This window comes from Oenanthe melanoleuca, chromosome 15, assembly GCF_029582105.1.
Source record: "Oenanthe melanoleuca isolate GR-GAL-2019-014 chromosome 15, OMel1.0, whole genome shotgun sequence".
NCBI classification, from domain to species: Eukaryota; Metazoa; Chordata; class Aves; order Passeriformes; family Muscicapidae; genus Oenanthe; species Oenanthe melanoleuca.
In genome coordinates this window covers 775,949-798,123 of record NC_079349.1, presented here as the reverse complement: position 1 = coordinate 798,123, position 22,175 = coordinate 775,949, and the positions used below count along the sequence as shown (strand labels likewise).

General features: G+C 46.2%; 1 protein-coding gene across 1 annotated transcript in view; it reads right to left on the bottom strand.

The window, feature by feature from the left end:
- LOC130259837 (transmembrane protein 132D-like) overlaps positions 1–22,175 on the bottom strand; it is a 179,078-nt gene that overhangs the window by 26,548 nt on the left and 130,355 nt on the right. Inside the window, exon 5 of the mRNA XM_056504582.1 lies at positions 4,301–4,444. Coding sequence (XP_056360557.1) covers positions 4,301–4,444 — 144 coding nt within the window. The remainder of the gene's footprint in view (positions 1–4,300; positions 4,445–22,175) is intronic.

The window sequence follows — 22,175 nt, the reverse complement described above, 5'->3', positions numbered from 1 at the left end:
ATTGTTTCCAAGATGGATCAAAATTTTTGGGGGATGGAATAAGGCAGTTCAGCTGCTGGGAGAAATCCCATTATATTCTGGAAAATCATGGCATGAACTTGATCTTCCCTGAACTCTCAAGGCACAGATTTATCTGTTCTGTTATATATTATGGATATAAAATATTGCAGATTGTGGTCAGCCAGTTTAACAGATCACTGCTTCTCTCTCCTGTCCTTCTCAGGGCTCCCCCTCTGCCCTGCTCACTTTTTAGACTCCATGAGCACCTTAATTCCCTCTTAGCTGGGTTTAAATGTGACAGAGCACCAGCAAACTGGGATTCTTCCCACTCTTGGTTGGAAAGTTTTGTATCTCCCACACCTTTGCCCTTTTTGCAGCCGAAAATGTGTGACCACATTTTGGTGGGAGGTGAATTCCAGGGGCTGCACACAGCACAGGGCTGAGATCTGCAGCTCTGCAGCTGCCAGGGCTGAACTGGGGAGCAGAGAAAACCCCAGACTCCATGATCTTCTCCCTTTGATTTTTTTTTACTCTGTCACTCCAGTGACTTTAGAAGAATTCCACTTCTCCCTGAAGTGCACCAGCATGAGGAAGGAAAGGAGCAGCTGCTGAAAGTTTCATGCTTTAAAACACTGCCTGCTCCAGGCTGCTTTAAATGCTCTGACACTCCAACTTCTGTAAAGTCTGTCACACGATGAACAAGATGTTATCCTGCCACTGATAAAACCACACTAAGTGTTAGTGAAAGATTTATTAGCCTGCAGTGATATTTCACAAATTGCCAAGTGTGCTGCTCTCCCCTCTAACACACTCCCAAGTGTCAGAGCAGAGCAGCTGCCAGCCCTGCCCTGGATCAGAAATGAGTCCCCATCATGGACTGCCCAGCCCTGCAGCATCCTGGGGTCTGTGTCCCTGCATGGGTCAGTGTCCTTGCCTGGGTCAGTGTCCTGGGGTCAGTGTCCTTGCCTGGGTCAGTGTCCCTGCCTGGGTCAGTGTCCTGGGGTCAGTGTCCCTGCATGGGTCAGTGTCCCTGCCTGGGTCAGTGTCCTGGGGTCAGTGTCCCTGCATGGGTCAGTGTCCTGGGGTCAGTGTCCTTGCCTGGGTCAGTGTCCTGGGGTCAGTGTCCCTGCCTGGGTCAGTGTCCTGGGGTCAGTGTCCCTGCATGGGTCAGTGTCCCTGCCTGGGTCAGTGTCCCTGCCTGGGGTCAGTGTCCCTGCATGGGTCAGTGTCCCTGTCTGGGATCAGCATCCTGAGATCAGCATCCTGGGATCACTTTCTCTGCCTGGGATCAACATCCTGGGATCAGCATCCCTGCCTGGGGTCAGCATCCTGTCTGGGGTCACTGTCCCTCCCTGGTGTCACTGTCCCTGTCTGGGGTCACTGTCCCTGCCTGAGATCAGCATCCTGGGGTCACTGTCCCTGCCTGGGGTCACTGTCCTGTCTGGGGTCACTGTCCTGGGGTCACTGTCCTGTCTGGGGTCACTGTCCCTGCCTGGGGTCACTGTCCTGTCTGGAGTCACTGTCCCTCCCTGGGGTAACTGTCCTTGTCTGGGGTCACTGTCCCTCCCTGGGGTAACTGTCCTTGTCTGGGGTCACTGTCCCTGCCTGGGGTCACTGTCCTGTCTGGGGTCACTGTCCCTGTCTGGGGTCACTGTCCCTCCCTGGGGTAACTGTCCTTGTCTGGGGTCACTGTCCCTCCCTGGGTCACTGTCCCTGTCTGGTGTCACTGTCCCTGTCTGGTGTCACTGTCCCTCCCTGGGTCACTGTCCCTCCCTGGGTCACTGTCCCTGTCTGGTGTCACTGTCCCTGTCTGGTGTCACTGTCCCTCCCTGGGGTCACTGTCCTGGGGCCACTGTCCCTGCCTGGGGTCACTGTCCCTCCCTGGGGTCACTGTCCTGCCTGGAGTCACTGTCCCTGCCTGGGGTCACTGTCCCTGCCTGGGGTCACTGTCCCTCCCTCTGGTCACTGTCCTGTCTGGGGTCACTGTCCCTCCCTGGGGTCACTGTCCTGGGGTCACTGTCCCTCCCTGGGGTCACTGTCCCTGCCTGGGGTCACTGTCCTGTCTGGGGTCACTGTCCCTCCCTGGGGTCACTGTCCCTCCCTGGGGTCACTGTCCCTGCCTGGGGTCACTGTCCTGTCTGGGGTCACTGTCCCTCCCTGGGGTCACTGTCCTGGGGTCACTGTCCCTCCCTGGGGTCACTGTCCCTCCCTGGGGTCACTGTCCCTCCCTGGGTCACTGTCCCTGCCTGGGGCCAGCACAGTGCCAGCCAAGCCCCCAGAGCCAGCAGGAGCTGAGAGCTCTGGGGAAGCTGCACCAAGGGAAATCCTGGCTGGATTGCAGGAGAAAATCCTTTATGGAAGAGTGACCAAGTACAGGAGCTCCCTGTGGAGCCACCACCCCTGGGTGTGCTCAAACCCAGGCTGGGGTGGCACTGGTGCCCTGGGTTAGTCGGGGTGTCAGGGCTGGGCTTGATGGTGACACACAGACATCAGGAAATGCACAGTACAGCACAAAGCAGGGGCAGAGGAACTCAATCCTGCTCCCTGGGTGACTTCTGGCAACTTTCAGGTGTCTGATCAAACAAAATGAACAAAAAGGAGTTTTCCTTTCAGGGCAACCCAAATGCACATTTTCAATTAACTCATCACACTGAAAACCCAGAGCACTGGAACATGTTGCTTTGGAAACTTACAGGCTTTGTTGAGCCTTGAAAAAAAAAAAAAAGGCCATTTGGAAGCAGAAATCTTTTCAAAATGAAAGATTAAAAGAAGCTGATTTTTCTTCTCTCCTCACTCTTGATTAAAATCATCTTGAGTGTTTGTCCCTTACTAATAACTCAGTGAAAATAAAGTCTGCTCAAAAATCTCTCTCTTATTTTTTTCCCCCCATTAGTTCAGTAGGGGAATTAATAAGTTCACTTTCATTAGTTCATCTGCTGTCTACTAATGACCAGTACCTTCCATTAGTTTGAATTTTACACCTTCACTTTTCTGTGTCTCACAGTCCTCACCAGTAAAACAGAGTCTATAACACTCCTCCATTTTTGGGTGTGCTTGTTCTGTCATGCTGGACCACATAATTTCTGAGAATCATTTGTCAATAAAAATATTGTTTCAATGGACTAAAGTCTGCTCTGACATATTCAACCAAGTCCAGGTAGGTGCAGCTTGGCACAAAATGATCAGTGCAGAGTTTGGAGCAGCTTGTTAAAGTTCTTTGAACTCTCAGATGAAAGAAGTGAGTAATAAATGTGGACCCTGAAACGAAAAGAAGAATGAGGTATCCTCATTCTGCAAGGAAAATGAGCTTAACCTCATCATTAATCAACAGCAAAAAGCCAGGAATAAAAGCTAAGCCACGAAGACATCATCAATCTGTGAGATGCTACTTGGCAGATGCACTGAAAAACAGCAACAGCAGAGACCCAAAGAAATGTAATCTTCATCTTTAGTTTTCAATGGGCATCTTAAGCAGATTTTTTTTCCATTTTCTATTCCCTACTCTAATGCCCAGAGAACAGAAACTCTAATTACTGCTGCATGCTGAAGGCTGGCCAGTAATTATATATCTTTATCTTCATTAGATGCCTGAGAACAAGGCTGGGTCTGAACCAGAGCAGGTAAACTGGAAACTAGAGACACATTTTCAATTAAGAGCTCACTTTAAACTGGCTTTAAACCCATTTCAGCTGTGCAGAAAGCTCTGGGCTGCTGCAGGAGCCCAGAACAGGCTGGTGTGACAGGGGCTGTCACTGACACCATCACTAATGTCCATTTGTATGGACAAAACACATCACTGACCATGTATCCTCCATGTCCTTACAGGAATGGCCAGAACTTCAGAAAGCAAACCTGATTTTTTTACATGTCTTCCAAATGATACATTTGCTTTCAAAATATTTTTTTTTCCAATTCACCAAAAAAAAAAAAAAAAAAAGAATTAAATAGAAGATGAGTGAGCTAGTAAGGACTTAGTCCATTAACTCCCACAACATGAGGACAAACATTTTCCTTCTGTTTTTAAATCTAAATTAGGTTCCAGAAATTCTCTACATTTGGCAGATTTACCAGATCCAAAAGAGCTTCATAGAAGGAAAAAAATCCAAACCCCAAAGGTTCCTAATAGTGCAGCCAGAAAGACACATTTAATCAGGAAATACCCATATGGTGGTGGGACAGAAAATGGTGATTTTGTCTTTGGTTTGTAGCTTCACTGAAGCTCCACAGCAATAACAGCAATAATAAATCTTAAGGAAAGAACTTGTTCCATCAGAGAACAGCAGTGTCCTGCAGATCCTACCTTAATGACATCTTCATCTGATGAGCTGCATTCCACAGACTCCACCAGATCTGTCACAGTCCCATCATCTTCCACAGAGACCACCCTGACAGGCACAGCCACTGTTTTCCCAGTGAGAACAGCTGTGTTCAGGATCTCTGCTTCCTAAGGGAAAAGAAAACAAAAGCCCATTTCATACATACATACATATATATATATATATATAAAAATATATATTGCTATTAATTCATTAGTGCCACCTGGATTCAGCTTTAACTCCTCATGGCTATGGCAAGAACTGTTCCTGAGTGGAATCACAATTCTGGAGTTTTCCAGGATTTCTCTCTTGGTGGAGTCTCTTCCCCACACCTCTTGCTTCACCTTTTGGAGAGGTTTGTGCAAACCCAGCCTCTCTCTGACAGAGGGATGCTGAGAATTGCCTGGAATTTTCACACAGAACCAGTGCAGGACACGTTCCTCCTGTTTGATCTGCCAGTTCTCATTAAAGTGCTGAGCTCTGATTACCTGAGGAGCTGTTTGTCACTGGGTGTCACCTCTGCCTGTCCCCACAGAATGGCTGGTCTCTGCCAGGACACTGAGCACAAACTGCTGCCTGCAATCCCTGCTCCTCTCTGGAAAGGTCCCTGAGCCCCCACAGCTGTGCTGCAGCTGGCACCATCCTCTAGAACAAAAGGCTCTTGATTTCACCTGTGCAACAAAGGCTCCCAAAGCCCCCCAGGTGCTAAATCCTCATTATCTGAATAGCTCCCACTATGAGCTCTGAGACTGACCTGATTTTCCTCCTGGAAGACAAAAAAGTGGGAGGTTGGAACCAAGGCACCAGAAGATGATGACTGCTCCTTCTGCCTCCTGAGCTAAAGGGGAGAAGCTCAGATTTGTCTCCTCTAAAGTATTCACATCAAAAAGAGCTTTTCCTCTTACTTAAAGGAACAGACACATTTTATTCAGACTCAAGGCAATATTTAAAGAAAGAAAAAAAACCCTCCTGGTCACTTGGTAGCTGCTTTGCTAAGGTTGCCCCATCCTCAGGGAAGGGAGAAAGAGGATTTCACAAGAAGAGAACTTGAGAAGAAAATCCTCTTCCTCCTCCAGCACAAAAGCCCTTCAGAAATTTTGAAATTATAATTCAACAGGGGTGACCAAATCTGCCTGTCCAGCCAGGTCTGTGGAGCACACTCTGGTTCTCAGGGCAGAACATGTTGCTCAGGCACTGGAGCTCTCAGATTTGCAATTCACTTTCCTGGCTCTTTGGGTTTTTCCCCATCTGGGTTTTGCACCCAAGTTACTCAGAGCTTTTTGCTGCTGCACAGAGCAGCCTGACAGAGCCAGTGCTGTAATTCCAGGATCAGGTGCTCGTGGTTTTGCCAGCACTTGGAGATAAATCTCATTTCACTGGGACTTTTGGGGGCCACAGCTCCTAGCAAGCTGCTCACACCTGGTTCTGAGCTGCAGAGAGCTGCTCCCCAAGCAGCAGCAGCTCCTCCCTCCCCTGCTCCATCAGTGTGACCCTCACAATTATTTTATACAGCAAAGGGAACTTTAATAAGCAAGCCTTTGAAACAGCCAGATTAATGAGCTCTGCTCACCAAAGGCAAATGTAATTTCCCCTGGTAAGAGCCAGTAAGTGAGAGTGATTCTCAAAAGCTCCATGAATTTCCTTTGAGTCTCTGAGTTTTCCAGTTATCCTGAACATTCTGAGCACGGAGTGCATCCCAGCCCAGCTGTTCCTGCCTCTGGATGGGGATGCTGCAGCTCCACTGCCCTCCTGCACATCTGGAATTTGGGCCTGGCAGCTCTGTGCCCACTGGAAGGACTCCCAGGATGGTTTCTTTGGTTTGCACCTCACCCCTGGGCAGGGAGGAACAGCAGTGACACCAACCCACAGCAGGGCTCAGGGAAATGCTCCTTCAGGGAATGGCAGGAAGGGCTGGACGTCCCCCAGGTGAAACCAGGTGAAAATCACATTCTGGGACAGCACGATGCTTATTTAGCTCCACTGAGATTTGTAGCTCAGAGCTCAGCATGTAAAAGCTATAAATCGAAATAGTTACTAATTTAAAATTGTTGCTTTTTGCTGCTTGAGTGAAAAAGGGATCTCCTGAAGAAATATTATTTTCTCTTATAACTAACACAGATTGCAGGAGATAAGATGCCAGGACACCTCAGGATGGGAGCAGTTTTGTTTTTGCAAAGCTCCAGCCCAAAAGTCACTGTCAGAACTTGATTCCCTCAGCAGCTATTAAAAAGATGCTGAACTTTAACTATTAGCACAGCATATCTCTGTAATTCACTTAAAATAACATGAAATAATCAGAGAAAAATGTGTCTCTTCATGTATTAGAAATGGAAAACCAGGTAATCTTTATTCTGAAATTGCTACCACGGTAAATAAATAGTAATACCTTAAAGAAGATGCTGGAGTGAGAGTTCTTTGCTTACTGAAGAGATTCATATTAAATAAATGAGAATATTAAGCCCTCCAGCAGAAACATATTCAGAAGATGTACACAGTAAGCATCAATTTAAGTTGAAATGCAGAAGTGAATACCTATTAGTTTTTTTTTTCAATTTTAATAGGTAGCTTCCCTGAAATTTAATTTCCCTTCAGACATCTTTTGCCTTATCTTTCCTAGGGTGAAAAAAAAAAAAAAAAAGGACTTCAACAATATCTTTATAAATTGTTCTGAATTTCTGCTCCTGCCCCCAGTGATCAGTGCATACACAGATTTCCTGGTGTTTGTGTGTGTATATGTATATATGGAACTTTGGGAAGAACTTAACTACCAATAACACCTGCTGCTGCTCCCTTGCAGGGAAGTGCAGCATTCCCACCACACACCCCAGCTCACAGGGAAAAGGAGATTAAAACCCCCCATGACTGTAATTCCTGCTCTAGGAGCACAGCACATCTCCAGGGGCATTCTTCATCAGAGCAGTGAATACATCTTTGCAGGCTACAGATCTCATTTCAAAAATCAAGAATGTTCCTCCTGGGTTTCAGTAGGTATTCTGGCTTTGGGGTTCTGCACAAACAGCAGTCAGGAAGAGAATAAATGGATCCCTGAAATCTCCTCAAGCCCAGAGCCCACCACAATCCAGAACTGAACAGCTGCCTGAAAATCCCTCCCATTTGCCATTCCTTAACATTTTTTTTCCATTTATTTCCTATTAATCAGCATGTAGAGCATTAACCCAGGGTCCCACCTTGAATCTTTTCCCTGTTTAGTTGAAAGAAGACCCAGATTTGCCTCCTGTGCAGCCAGCAGCCATCTTCCCCATATCACACAATCCATGCTCCAGTCATGCATAACTAATTTCAAATCTTATTTAGCATCAAGTCCCAGAATTAAGGAGCTAAGTGACAGCTGTTTAATTAACTCCTTAAGCTGATTAGAAAGCATTACAGAAATCCCCCCAAGGAAGAGTTTATAACTGTCAAGAGAGCCTAAGGCCATGTTAATGCTTCTGTTTAAATTTAGTAAGCTTCTAAACCAATAAAGTCCAAATGCTTGACATTCTCATGGATGTGGTCAAACTCACTGCAAGGGTAGGAGACAAACCAGTGGCAGAGGAGGGATTTGAGGAGTCAGGAGGCTGAACAAAAGAGCCAAGAGCTGCATCTCCCCCAGGAGCTGGTGGCACCAGCCCTGGATTTTTTGGGATTAGCTCTGAGCTGGGGTAAAGCTGAGCTCGCACCTGAAGTGCAGAGTCATCTCCAGCCCCTGGCTGCAAGGAAAAAGGGTTTGTTCATCAGCTCTCAAAAGCTAAATCCACCTTTAGTGATGAGATTATGGCAGCTGAAGTACAAGTTTTAGAAGCAGCTGGTGGGGTTTGATACAAGGTGCTGCAGAGAAACCAGAATTGCTCCAAAGCAGATTTCCTGCAGTACATTATTGTCAGCTCTGAGCTTGCAAACAGCTTGAAATATATAAAATATCATTCTGATTTCCTTATTTCCCCTGTTGTTTCCAGATTCTTTAGGATGCACTGGAAAAATTATTGAAAAATCAGCTGCAATTCTTCTGTATCCAAAGGAATAAAGGAGCTGCAGCCAGAAATAACCCAAATTAATTTGTGAGACCTTTAACATAAACAGAAGAGTTGAAAGTACAAGTTGAAATGCAGCAAGTATGAGAAATGATGGTGAAACCTGAATGAGAAAATGTGAAAAGACTGACATGAACTTCAAGGTTAAATGTTTGGTTTAATGTGGGCACCTTTCATCATGCAGAATGAAATCTGAAGTCTTTGGGAATGGGAGAGAGGAGGGGGGATATAAGCAAATGAATCACATTTCATTCAAGCCCTTGCTACTTAATCATTTCCCTTTTTGCTCAGTGCAGGCAGGAGAGCTGCTCGGTCAGATGTGCTGACACAGGGTTAAAAATGAACATTTCTCTGGACAGATCCACCTGCTGACTCCCACTCTTCCCCACAGCTGCCAGAGAGGGGAAAATGGATTTTTTTGAATGGTAAAATGTGATTGCAAACCACTGTTTAGAAAGGAGTGGGTGGCAGAATCAATGCTGGAATACATTTTTCACCCTTTCCTCCTCAGCCTGTGATTCCCTGAATAATTTTGACTCCTTGTGAGCCACGCTCTCCCTGCTCCTCACTGGGGCAGAATCAGTGGAGGGAGCAGATGTGGCAAGGACAAGCAGTGAAACAAAACCCCAAATACACACAGAGCTCAGCAATCACAATTTTCCAGTCAAAAAACACAGAGCAGCCAATGGCTGGATTGTGCTGTAAGGGAAAAAAAAAGCACTTGGGATAATCAGAGACTGGCTGCCACTCCTACTGGCACACACGAGGCAGCCAGGAAAAATATCTAATTATATTTAATCCCAGACTTAACTTTTGCAAAGCTTTAAGCAATTTTATATTCTTACTAACGAACTTTCATCTCGGTGGAGATAAAAATCCACCACTAAGGCTGGAGGAGGGGGTGGGGAAGAGCAGCTAAAGATGTAAGCCAGTAAACAGGGGGAGAAGGAGCAGAAGGAGAGGCAGGTGCTGCAAAGGAAAAGGGGCATCATTAGAGGATGACCAGCAGTGAGAGGTTTCTCATTACACAGCCTGTGATGTTCAGCAAAAGGCTCAGGAAGGAGGGAAATGCATCTCAGCAGGAGCTGCAGGGGCTGGCAATCCCCTGGTTTCCATGTGTGTGCAGGACAGACAGGCAGTCCCAGCTGTGGGCACTGCAGGATGCAATTCCACGTCTTTAAGTGATGAAAAAAGCCAGGAAATAAATCATTTAACTGCCAGGCAGAGAAAACCACATCTGCCTGTTGTGTCCCTTCTCCTTGCCTCTGCCTGTCTCGTGTGGCTCAGCTGGAATGGATCAAAACAGGGATCTGGGATTTGTTTGGTGTGTGTGCAGGGTCCAGCCCCAGCTCAGAGCCAGCTAACAACAGGAACAGCTCCATTCTGTAAAAATAACAACAGGAACAGCTCCATTCTGTAAAACCAACAACAGGAACAGCTCCCTTCTGTAAAACAGGCAAACACAACAACAGGAACAGCTCCATTCTGTAAAACATGATAAACACAACAGGGACAGCTCCATTCTGTAAAACAGGCAAACACAACAACAGGAACAGCTCCATTCTGTAAAACCAACAACAGGAACAGCTCCATTCTGTAAAAATAACAGGAACAGCTCCATTCTGTAAAACATGATAAACACAACAGGAACAGCTCCATTCTGTAAAAATAACACCAGGAACAGCTCCATTCTGTAAAACAGGCAAACACAACAGCAGGAACAGCTCCCTTCTGTAAAAATAACAACAGGAACAGCTCCATTCTGTAAAAATAACAACAGGAACAGCTCCCTTCTGTAAAACTAACAACAGGAACAGCTCCATTCTGTAAAATCAACAACAGGAACAGCTCCCTTCTGTAAAACATGATAAACACAACAGGAACAGCTCCATTCTGTAAAACCAACAACAGGAACAGCTCCCTTCTGTAAAACCAACAACAGGAACAGCTCCATTCTGTAAAACCAACAACAGGAACTTCTCCATTCTGTAAAACAGGCAAACACAACAGGAACAGCTCCCTTGCAGTAAAAATGGCAAACACAAGAAATGCAAGAGCAAAGTCATGGGGAGAGCTGCTGCCTCCTTCCTGGGGCTGACTGTTTTTTACAGCTCTGCTCTGGCACCTCAGGATTTCAGGTGTCCAGCAGTGGCTTCACTGAGCAGAAGTTGATTTTAAACCAGGTTTCTGTGTTTTGGGAGCAAACTGCAGAGCTCAGCCCTGGGATGGGCTGGGATGGTACCAGCAAGCCCTGGCAGCTTGGGAGGCAAAGCCCTCCCAGGGGAACTCACTTTTCCTCCCTGCAGAGGCAATGTAAATTTAATTTGTCTCAGGTTTAACATGACAGAGTGCCTTTGATGTGTAACATTTAGGAACTGTGTTAGCATCCCTCTGGGGAGCTGTGCTTTGGTGCCTGGGTGCCTTGCAGAGCTCCCACCATCCCAGGGACCTGTCATGCACCTTCCCTCTTATCAAAGTCACACCCAGGAAGCCTCAGAGTTGTCAGGCTGTGGTTCTTCAGAGGAATTGCTAATTAATCCACAGGCCCCAAACTGTAACTCCACCAAGCTGTGTGTGCATCAGGCTCTAGACAGGCTGCTTGAGCTGATAATAACTCAGTTTGCTCTTAAAAGCAAACAAACAAACAAACACATGTATTTGGGGAGGGTTTCTTGGCTTTCCCCCAGGCACCATCACAGGGGGGACAGGCTGATCCTCACAGGGCTGGGAATCTGCCTGAGGTTCAGGAGATCTCTGGGTCTGACCACCCAGTGCACAGGCTGGGGAGGCTGCCAAGGAATTTGTGCCAAATTAGCCAAAACCCATCAGGATTTCACACAGGGGCCAGCAGGGAGGATCTCAGCCCTCATGCAGGGGTTTTGGAGCTCTGCAGGGGCAGACTGTGGGATGTGATGTTGGGATTTCCAGGGACAAAAGGAAAGCTCTGGGACATCACTTCAAAGCAAGTATGCCAACCAGACTCTGGCAATGCAGTTTAAGAGAATAAATATTTGGTGGGATGTGTAGCAGAGCCAGCATGGCAGGGATCAAACTGGCTGAAACAGCTCTGCTTTCACAGAGGGAAGCATTAAAAACCCCCAAACAAACCACTAGCCTTGTTTAATATGGTTTTTTAATATTCTGTTTGTTTCACAGCTTGGTGCTGTCATTCCCAGGCTGAATCCTGAGCTGCACACGAATCCTTCCCCTCTCCCACCCTGTGCTGACCCATGGGATCCATGGTTAAAGGGAATAAATATCACAGACATGGCTGGGAACCCTTTCCACATCTCCCACCCTGTGCTGGGCCATGGGATCCATGGTTAAAGGGAATAAATATCATAGACATGGCTGGGAAACCTTTCGCCATCTCCCACCCTGTGCTGGCCCATGGGATCCATGGTTAAAGGGAATAAAAACCATAGATATGGCTGGGTGTTCCCCATGGGCCAAGCACCTCAGAGCAGCCCCTGGGACACAGAAATACCCAGCAGAGGAATGTGACAGGGGATGTCTGAGCAATGCAGGACAATGCAGCTGCTCCCACACTCCATCCATTATCCATCCATTATCCATCCATTATCCATCCATTATCCATCCTCACCTCCCACAGAACCCTGTGTGGGATGGAGCCTGGGTGTGCACAGAGCAGAGCTGGGGATGCTGCAGATCAGGAACACACAGAGCCAGTGATCACAGAGCTGCACTAACTTCCTTGCAGCAGCATTGCTGCATTCTGCATTTCACAGGTGGCAGAGCTGTGATGGGTGTGTGTGTCATTGGGGAACAGGCTGTATTCCTGTACTACATTCCTGGAAAAGGCTTCCCAGACCCTGACCCCATCAGAGCCCTCTGAGAAATGCAGAAGAGCTGGAACAAAATGAGATTTATTTTCTGAATAAGCTTAGATTTTCCTGTTGTTTTACCATCAGACACACTCTCACCTGAAAACAATTTTGGTGCAATCTCTCCATGTGAGCACACATCTGCTGAGCTCTGCCTGCCAGTGCCTCACACAGCTTTGTACCTGGGAGCCCTGCTGTGAAACATGCCATTAATTCCATTTCCATCCCAGTTTCTCACAGGGCTGCCCTGCTGGCTCATCTGCCCACCCTGCAGTGCCCTGGGAGTGTCCCCAGCCAGCACACACTGCCCCTGTGTCACCTGCCAAGCTGCTCCATCACCTCCCACAATTTTCACAATTTTCCCAGCGTTTCATGTCTCTCCACCAGCACATCCTTGCTGTTCCTGTGACACCTGCAGAGCTGGGTACTTTACAGCCCTCTCTACAATTCAGCTCTGCCACAATGATTACAGGATGCTGCAGATCTCCAGCAGACTCGTTTGTTCTCTCCTCCCATCTCCCACAGCTTTGGTTTAACTCTGTGGGGTTAAGCAAGGCCCATTAGTAAAGCAGGCAAATCAAGGTGCACACAGAACCATCAGGGATCAAGAAATGGATTTATCAACACATTTATCAACTCTGGCTTGATTTCCCCTTCGTTGTAGAAGTTCTGCTGTTGTTCCTGCAGCTCTCCAGAGGGGAAAGCTGCAGGGCAGGGAGGTTATGAGCCATCCCTGGGGCTCTGCCATCCCATTTCCCTGCTGGAAAACCTGACAGAAAACATTGACAATGCACCAAATGGGGTGGGCAGGACAAGGAGAAAACAGAGCAGTGACCATGAGGAAACAGCAGATTAGCAGGGATGGAATTGCCCAAATGTGGCAATTACTGTAAACCCCCTTGGCAGAGCCACAGAGCAAGGACCACACCAGATTTTCACTTCTCTAAAGAGAGGGAAAAGGGCTGTAAGGAAAGGAGAACTCGTGTTGTGCAGGTCACTGTGCAGAGGAGACGTGAACCTGCCTGCTCCAAAATTCCCTTCCAGACTGGCCTGGCAGTTTGTGCAGCACATTCATATTGAGGAATGTCAGCTGAGCTAAACTGGGACCATCACAGGGCCCTGGAAACCTGCCTGCAACCCACCAGTTCATTCATGAGCAGCCTGCAACGAGCTCCCAGCTGAGCTTTAAACAGAAACACACAAACACACACAGGGGACATTCAGAAAGATGCTGTTCCAGCTCCCATATGGCAAATGGGGCCAAAATCTGCTCTGAGACATGTGACCATGACCTTTGTGAGGACAGCCTGGTGGCCAGGGCAGAATCTGGGGCACAGAAAAATCCCTGGCAGTGGCTGGGCAGGGATGGTCCTGCTGCAGGATAAACCCTCCACCCTCTGCTGAGAGGGGCTGCACACCCTGCTCCTGGGCACAAAAACCATTGATCATTTATCATTTATCACTTTGCTTCTAACCCTGCCATCCCTGCAGCTGAGAGCCAGAGCCTTCAGCTCTCTGTGTTTGGTCTGGGGAAGAAAATGATGAATTTTGTTGTTTTTTTTTTTAATAGAACACCAAGTTTTATTTCTAACAACCTCCCTAGTTACAGGTTCCATGTCCAGAGAGGTGTTTTTGTGCCTGGACTCCTGTGGCACTGCTTACAGAACTTTTTCTCTGTGATTAGCCTGCCAGGATATAAATGGGTGCAACTTTGCTGATTTTGCAGATATGCCAAGGAAGTGACCCTTAGATTTGACTCCCCTGCCACAGATAAAGGCTATGGTAAAGGGCAGGATCAGAATCTGAATGAAGATAAAACATTTCTAGGTCTAGAAGGAGGCTGAGAAAGAAAGCAGTGAGCCTGCAAGCTCTGCTTTGATCATTTAGCCTTTACAGATTTGTGACAAATTGTTTTTTCTGCATGGATCTGAACTGATACAGATTTACATGAGTAGTTAAAAAGTAATACCAACTGGGAAATAAAATCCCTAACAGCACCACAGAAAAGCAATAAACTCAAGAAGCAGTTAGACAGACAGAAGAATGCTTTACAATAGGAAAAAAAAAAATTAATAACAGAGAAAAAGAGAGGTTGGACAGTTGTAAAGCTGGTTGTGGCAGGCTGAAATCCAAAAAGCCATTTGAAAAAAGACATGAAGAATCTTGTAATAATATCCTGGGGAACATCTTGCTTTGGATTCAATGCCCTTAATACCTTTTTGTGTGTTCTGTGCCTGTTGTTTAATGTCTAATCCTTCTGGTAGAGAACTTGTGCTGCTATCAGCCCAATGTCCTCCAGGAAATAAACCTGGACTTGACATGAAATTACATATTTTTGTAACCAGAACACCTGAAGTGTTTTCCTAATCTGGTGTGTACAGAGATCTGCACCCAATAATTCTTTTTCATTTGCTTCTTCTCACTTTAAATGAGAACACCCCTATGAATAAAACCCTGTGCTCAGAACAATCCACTGCATGATGGAGCTGTGAACCTGACCAGCTGCAGGCTGCACCCCTCACCTGATAAATAAATAATTAGTGCTGCAGGAGAGGCTGTTCCAAGGTCAGACCCAGCAAGGACTGGGGCTTGTCCTCACTGCTCTGCCTGACATCAAACCTGATGGCCAAGAGCTCACCTGCCCTCCTGTCCCACCAGCTCAAACTACCTAAAGTCTTTTTTTTTTTTGGGTGGGGTTTTTTTTGTTGTTGTTGTTGGTTTTTTTTTTTTTTTTTTTTTTTTTTTGGCTTTTTTTTTTTTTTAATTCTGAAAGTTAAGAAATTCCTGCATGAGGAATGGGTTTTGTCCAGGTGAGCTAACAGCTATGAAGGAAGGAGGGGAAGGTGAGGAGCCTTTTATTGAGAGCTGATATGATCAATAAGTGCCTCAGACTGGGGCTGCTGTGCCCATTTACCTCCCAGCCTGCCCAGGCCCAGCCCAGCTGATAAACCCAGGATTTCAGCCCAGCTGAGTGGATATTTAGGATAAATGGCTGCAGGGGCTCAGGGCTGCTGTGACAAGCTGGTTGTTGGGTTAGAAGGGCAGGCTAAAGCCTTCAGATGACAACAACAGCTTCTTCTTCAAGGCACTGCCAGACACATTGGAGCAACAAAATCTGAATTTTGCTTTTATTTGGTCAGGTTTCCCTGTTGGTTCAGAATTTTCTGCAGCCAAAATCCATCCAAAAGCCTCTTGTCCAAAATCAGTGCTATCCAACCTGTGAGTGCAGTGAGAGCAGTTTGAGCTGAGCTGGTCACTCACAGCAGAGGGTGATCACAATTCCCCATCATTCAGAGCTGGTTTTCTGTTTTTTCTCCTTTCTCCTTTAGCAATTCCTCCCAATGCCCCCAGAATTTCCTCACCAAAAGCAAATCATCCCTTCTGATTTCCTTTTCTAACCTGCTTGAATTGTTTCCTGTGCATGTCCAGGACAACTGGGAAGGGCCCCATGGAGCCAAAAAGGTGAGGCAGGAAAAAAAAAAATGAGTGAGAGAGGCTACAACAGGAATTCCTAGAAAGATCAGTGATGTGGGGAAACAGAACCAAGAGCAGAAATCCAGGGTCTTCAGCACAAGTGGAAAGGGAAAATTATCAGGTGGCTGGGCTCAAAACAAAGAGAAGACTGAGATTTTCCAAAGAGGATAATTGAATCAGGAAATCCATGGCTGCAGAAAACAGGGATGTTTGTATGGACTGACCTCCACTGCAATTAAAGGGAAATCAAAGTATTTGAAGGAAGAAGTGGATCCCACCCTGGATCTCAAACCTGGAATGCAGCTGTGTAGAACCCAAAAACAGCTACACAGCTGCCCTTGCTCTCAGCCACTGCTGCAGAAATGCAGAACAGCCCCAGCCCAGCCAGAGGGATTCTCTACAGAATTCCCTCCATGTCCTGGAAAAGAAGAATTAAAGCTCCTTCCCACTGAATTGTTCCTCTACTGCAGGGACCCCGTTTGCAGATAGACTTGAAGAATTGTACTGGTTAATGGGATGGATTTTGGCATTAGTGGAAAATATAAGCCCTCAATATCAAATATTAAATTATTCCTGATTAATTCTTTTACGGGCTCGGACTTGCAACTGATTTAATACTCCTGGATAATTACTTCTGTTATAACTGTGCCTTTGATTTTTAATTAACCATACAAAGTTTCTCATTCAAATCTAATATTACCTTTGTTAACAATGTCAACTCTCTGTTTAGAGATTCTGCTCACATTAAACTCTATGCTGAGAAATTAAAATCTGCTTTTCCACAACTGTGTGAACAGATTCTGTACGAGGCTTATTTATTCTACATAATTATCTAGGAAAATATTGTTTCTGGTATCCTGAGCACTGCTGTCTGCCAAGTAACCCCTTTGTGGTACCAGCACTGCTCTGTCCCCTCATCCCAGTTCAACCAGTTCACCCAGACTGGTTTGGGATGGGACACCTCCCACTATCCCAGCTTGCACAAAAACTCAAACCACCACATTTTCAAACCTAAATTCTTCTTTACAGATGTAATTAAGTGGATTTACTCCATTAAAATCCATACAAGTGGGCTGGCAGGGGATTGCCTGCTGAGCAATTGAAATCTGGGTCTGGGTGTGAGTTTGGGTGTCACACCTGAACCATGCACATCAGAACATCTGAAATGTCAGGGTTTCTGCTTTACCTTCCTGTAATGAGAGTCATTTAGCCACACAGAGAGGCTGGTGTCAGTTTTTCAAAGGTTTTGGCAGCTCCACCACCTGTCTGTGCTCAGAGACACAACCTGCTGGGGGTGCATGGCCAAATGGGAATCACTGGTAAAGCTCCCTATAATCAAAATAAATGCTCTGTTTTTCACTGTCTAACATTTTTACAAAGGTTATTCTATGTAAAAAGGAGAATATTGGGCATTGTCCTGTTTGACCCGTTGGCAGCTGTGCAGGGCAAGTGACCCAACTGCAGCCTCATCCCTGGTGTTTGCTGGACCAGCTCTCCTCATGTGGGAGCTTTGCCCCAAATTTTGGAGCTTTGCCATCCTAATTCCAAGCCCTCCTGAAGGGCTTTCTGCCCTTCTTACATTAAACACCTCTGGTTTTGGGGAGGGAAATTCAGACTTTGCTGATCCAAGTCACGTCCTGGCGTTTCTCAGCCTGTTCTGCAGTTTGTGACCCCTGCCCTCTCAGAGATGGGGCTCAGAGCCACTGAAGGAGCAGAGCAGCAATTCCCAGGTGTGGAACCGAGGATTAGAGAGGAAGGAGAGCTGGAATCGACACTGACTGCTGCTCCAGCCACACACACCCTGAAAGAACAGCTCTGAACCCTGGCTGGGCTCCTCTGGGCTCAGCAAAAGATCATAATTCTCCATCCTGCAGGGTTTGGGGCTAGAGTAATGCAATTCACTCACTGCTGTGATGAGGCACACATTTAAAATATAAATACATAGATATATGTATCAAAAACTAAGTATGTGAGTGCTGCTGATTGCCAATTCTCACAAATGCTAAAGATTTCTAAGAACCTACAAAGGTCTGTCAGAATTTCTAGATATTTTAAAGCTTTCAACTATTTTCCATTAGGGTTCTCAGAGGAGCTCAAGTGAGAATCAAAAGCTTTGCAGAGAAACATGAAAAATGCAAACACAGGGATGGGGCAAGGGACTGAGATCAGGAATCTGATCAGAAACCCTGACTCTGCCCAGCCACTGAGTTACCCCTGCCTGCATCCCAGAGAAAAGGATTCTACAGCTTATTCCATGGCTAAAATCAAGGAAATGGAGTCTAAGAAAATAATTATAAAGTGCTTGAGGAAATATGGAAATGACCATGAGCTGTTGCATTTAACAGACTTTTTGAAATTAAATTATTTGTATTCAAATATGTGCAAAACCCATGATCATTTTTTGGTTTTGATCAGCTCAACCTGTTCTTTGGGGAAATTAATTTGATGCTCTGGGTATAAACACTCTTTCAAAATGGGATGGAGGGATGGAGGGGATGGAGGGATAGAGGGGATGGAGGGATGGAAGGGAGGAATGGAGGGATAAGGGACTGGAGGGATGGAGGGATGGAAGGGGATGGAGGGGATGGAGGGGATGGAGGGATGGGATGGAGGGATGGAGGGATGGAGGGATGGAGGGATGGAGGGGGATGGAGGGATGGAGGGATGGAGGGGATGGAGGGATGGAGGGATGGAGGGGATGGAGGGATGGAGGGATGGAGGGGATGGAGGGGATGGAGGGGGATAGATGGGATGGAGGGATGGAGGGGATGGAGGGGATGGAGGCGAGGGAGGGATGGAGGGATAATGGGATGGAGGGATGGAGGGATAATGGGATGGAGGGATGGAGGGATGGAGGGGATGGAGGGATGGAGGGATGGAGGGGATGGAACCCTCACCTGTGACAGACAGAAGCTGCTTTCCCTGTGGGAAAGGGAGAAATGGGAGCCAGGGAGGGATGGAGGGAGACAGGGAGGGATGGAGGAGTGGGATTTGAACTTCTGCTTTCCCCATGTACCACAGAACTTCATTTCCTTCCCAGCTGGTCTCTAATGCCCAGAATTAGCAATATCAATATCCTCATTCATTTTCTTTCCATTCCTTCTGTAATTGCTTGGGGATGTTAAGTGCTGCCAATATTGGGGTCATTATTAACCCCAGGAAAAATGTGCACTGGAAGACCACAAACCTTGATTCTTGCCTTGTTACCATAGCTACACCTGACCAGGAGGTGACACCTGAACTCTGCCTTCAGGCTCTAAGTAAGTGATGAAGAACTAAAGAATCTCAGAAAATGGAATGACAGCGTTTGAAGAAGAAAAGGTCAAGCACACTCATGGGAAAATCTTTAAAAATTTAAGCTCACACTATTAATTTCTATAAACAACTTGTTATCACCCTGCCTACACAGATCTGATGAGATTATTCTTGCCAGCTCTTGATCATGATACTGTGCAAGTGCATTTTGGAAAGTTCTGCCTTTGATCACAGGGAGCACAGCTATTCCAGATAATGCACACACTGCACGCCCACTAATCTCATTCTGGTTTTTCCTGGGAAATGAGCAGCTCTGCAGCATGCATCTCAATCAGGAAACTTCCACCATCACAGAGTGAGCAGGAAACAGGCATTGATCGATTTTAAACCTGACAAAGTGATTAATGCCAACACTTACACCCCCAGATTCCTCCAGCTGTCGAAGTGTGGCAGCAATTCCAGCGGTTACAGATGTGCCACTGCTGGGCCTGAGCACAGAAGTTGTGTGGGCCCTGCAGAGAGCAGAGCTGTGCTGATGCACACCAGGGTGTTTTAATTCCTGTCCAAAGCTTCTCTGCTGGGACAAGAGCATGATGAGTGCAGCCTGCTCTGCAAACCCACCCTGGATTCACTCCCCTGCTCTTCACTGAGGTGACACTGAAGCCCCAGGGGTGTGTTTTAGTGACAAAACTCACCACATCTGTGCTGGGGGGTTTTACAGCTGCTGAGGCTGGCACAGGCTGTTTTTCCTTTCCCCCTCTGTGTGGCACAGCTGAATTAAAGCAGTGTCAGCTGGAGCACGCCAGGAACCAGGATCAGATCAGCCTGAGCCCAGCAGGGTCTGGCACACAGTCCCCACTCTCCCTGAGGTGTGACATATGTCACTTCATTGTTGTCACTGAGTGCTTCACGCTAGGCTAGATGTGAATTTTGGAAAAAAAAAAAAAAATTCTGTACTCATACATGTCCTGTCAGATTTATTCCTGCCATGGAGAGGATGAGCCTCTGAAGGAAAGGCTCAAAAAGTCATTGTTCAGGAGATGGACACTTATTCTGGCTTGAAGGACAGTTTGTTATTATTGTGGAGTTTGTTTTGATTAAAGCTAAATAAAGCCAAATAATGTATCAGAAAATCATGAACCTTTTCACCTAATGCTACCCTTCCTTTGGATGTTCAAGATTTCTTTGACTTCTTTCCTCCTCAAACCACTCCTGGGAGTGGCTGAGTGTGTCTCAGTTTAGAATTTTAACAGTGAAAAGCTGAGCAGGAGGAACTTGCTCCAGCCCCAGATAAATCAGGCTGGCAGCCACGTGGCCCAAATAATTCCAGAATTCTCCCTGAGCACTGGAGGGTGTCAGAGCTGGAAAGTTTCTGCATCCCACAAAGTTTGCATTCTGCACAGATGCACAGAGATCTTTTACAGCCCATCCTGTGAGCAGACCTGGGAGCCACGGATCTGCAGAGCCAGCTGTCAATCCAGGGGCAGCTGCTCACTCTCCTGAGCAGCTCTCAAGGACATTCTCCATAAATCTGAGAAAGGAGAGCTACTTACAGCTCTGGGATTTATGGCAAGTGCTGCCTGTTTGTGCTCTGTCTCCTGTCAATAGCATTAAGATTTGCAGTTTGCACTGAATTATCCAATGACCTGAATCCTTGCAAGCTATCAGAATCTGCTTCCCAGATAAAGCCGTGCTGGAGTTTGATACATTTATCAGTGCCAGACACACAGCACTGCTTACAAGCACAATTCCTCAAGTCTTCTTCAGCAGCACACAAAAGGGAGGTACAAATGAATTACAACCTATTCACTCCAGTTTAAAATAATTATCACCCACTGGAAAATAAGTGATGCAATTTCTGCCTCCTGATTTCACCCAAACTGCTGCCCATAATGAGGCACTGTTTATTGAAGCACCCAAATCTTGTGCTGACAGCTCCAGAATGATTTATTGTTCTTCCATTATGCTAAATACCTGGGCTGGATCATTATCCAAAAATACATTATCCAAAATACATTCTTTATCCAAAATACAATCCACTGCCAGTCAGCTGGGCAGGAGCTGGTGTGGGACAGGCGCCTCTGGGACAGGGACATTGCTCTGTCCCACTTCTCTCCAGCACCACAGGTGTTGGGGACAAGGAAACAGAAAAAAATATATAAAATATAATATTTTATATATATATATATATACACACATATATATATACACACATATATAATATATAATATATAATATATAATATATAATATATAATATATAATATATAATATATAATATATAATATATAATAAATGATAAATGATATATAATTATGTATAATGTAATACTATTAATATATTATTAATATATATTATTATGACATTAATTTATTATATATATATTATATATATATTATATATATATTATATATATATTATATATATATTATAAATACGAGTGCTTAGCGTGAAATAGAAATAATAGCAGTTTTCGATTTTGGGGCTGAAAACAACCATGTAAAGGTTTAAGGTCTGTTCCTTTGTTTAGATAATGCCAAATGCCACAACTAGCAAAGAGCCAACAGAGATCCTGTTCCAAGTATGGCAGGAAAGGTTTAGAGATAAGGTTTAGATAAGGAAGCCACAAAACATGGTAATATAATGATTCCTGTAGGCTGCATGCAGATATTAGGAAATTAGTATGTTGTATTAGATTGGTTAATGGAAATTAGAATATCCAACACAGAATACTTATTGTATTGTGAATGGGAAATCACTCTCTGTGCTCTCATCCTGTTTACTCTCTGTGCTCTATGCTCTCTTATCCTCTCTTACACTCTCTCCCTGCTGCCACCCTGCAGGAGGTGCTGCCCCAAAAACTGCACCCCAAAACTCTTCTGTAGCACAGCCCCACATCACACCACCCAGCTAGGGACACTCACTGCCCACCCAGGGACACTCACTGCCCAGCCAGGGACACTCACTGCCCAGCCAGGGACACTCACTGCCCAGCCAGGGACACTCACTGCCCGGCCAGGGACACTCACTGCCCGGCCAGGGACACTCACTGCCCACCCAGGGACACTCACTGCCCACCCAGGGACACTCACTGCCCGGCCAGGACACCTGGACTGGTGACAGTGACAAAGAGGGGCTGCAGAGGGAAGGAAGCTGTTTGAGCTCTGCAGGAGCTGGGACCCCAGCCCAGCAGAGCCAGCCCAGTGTCACAGCAGTGCCAGACTGGGCTGGGCAGCATCTCACAGCACTGCAGGC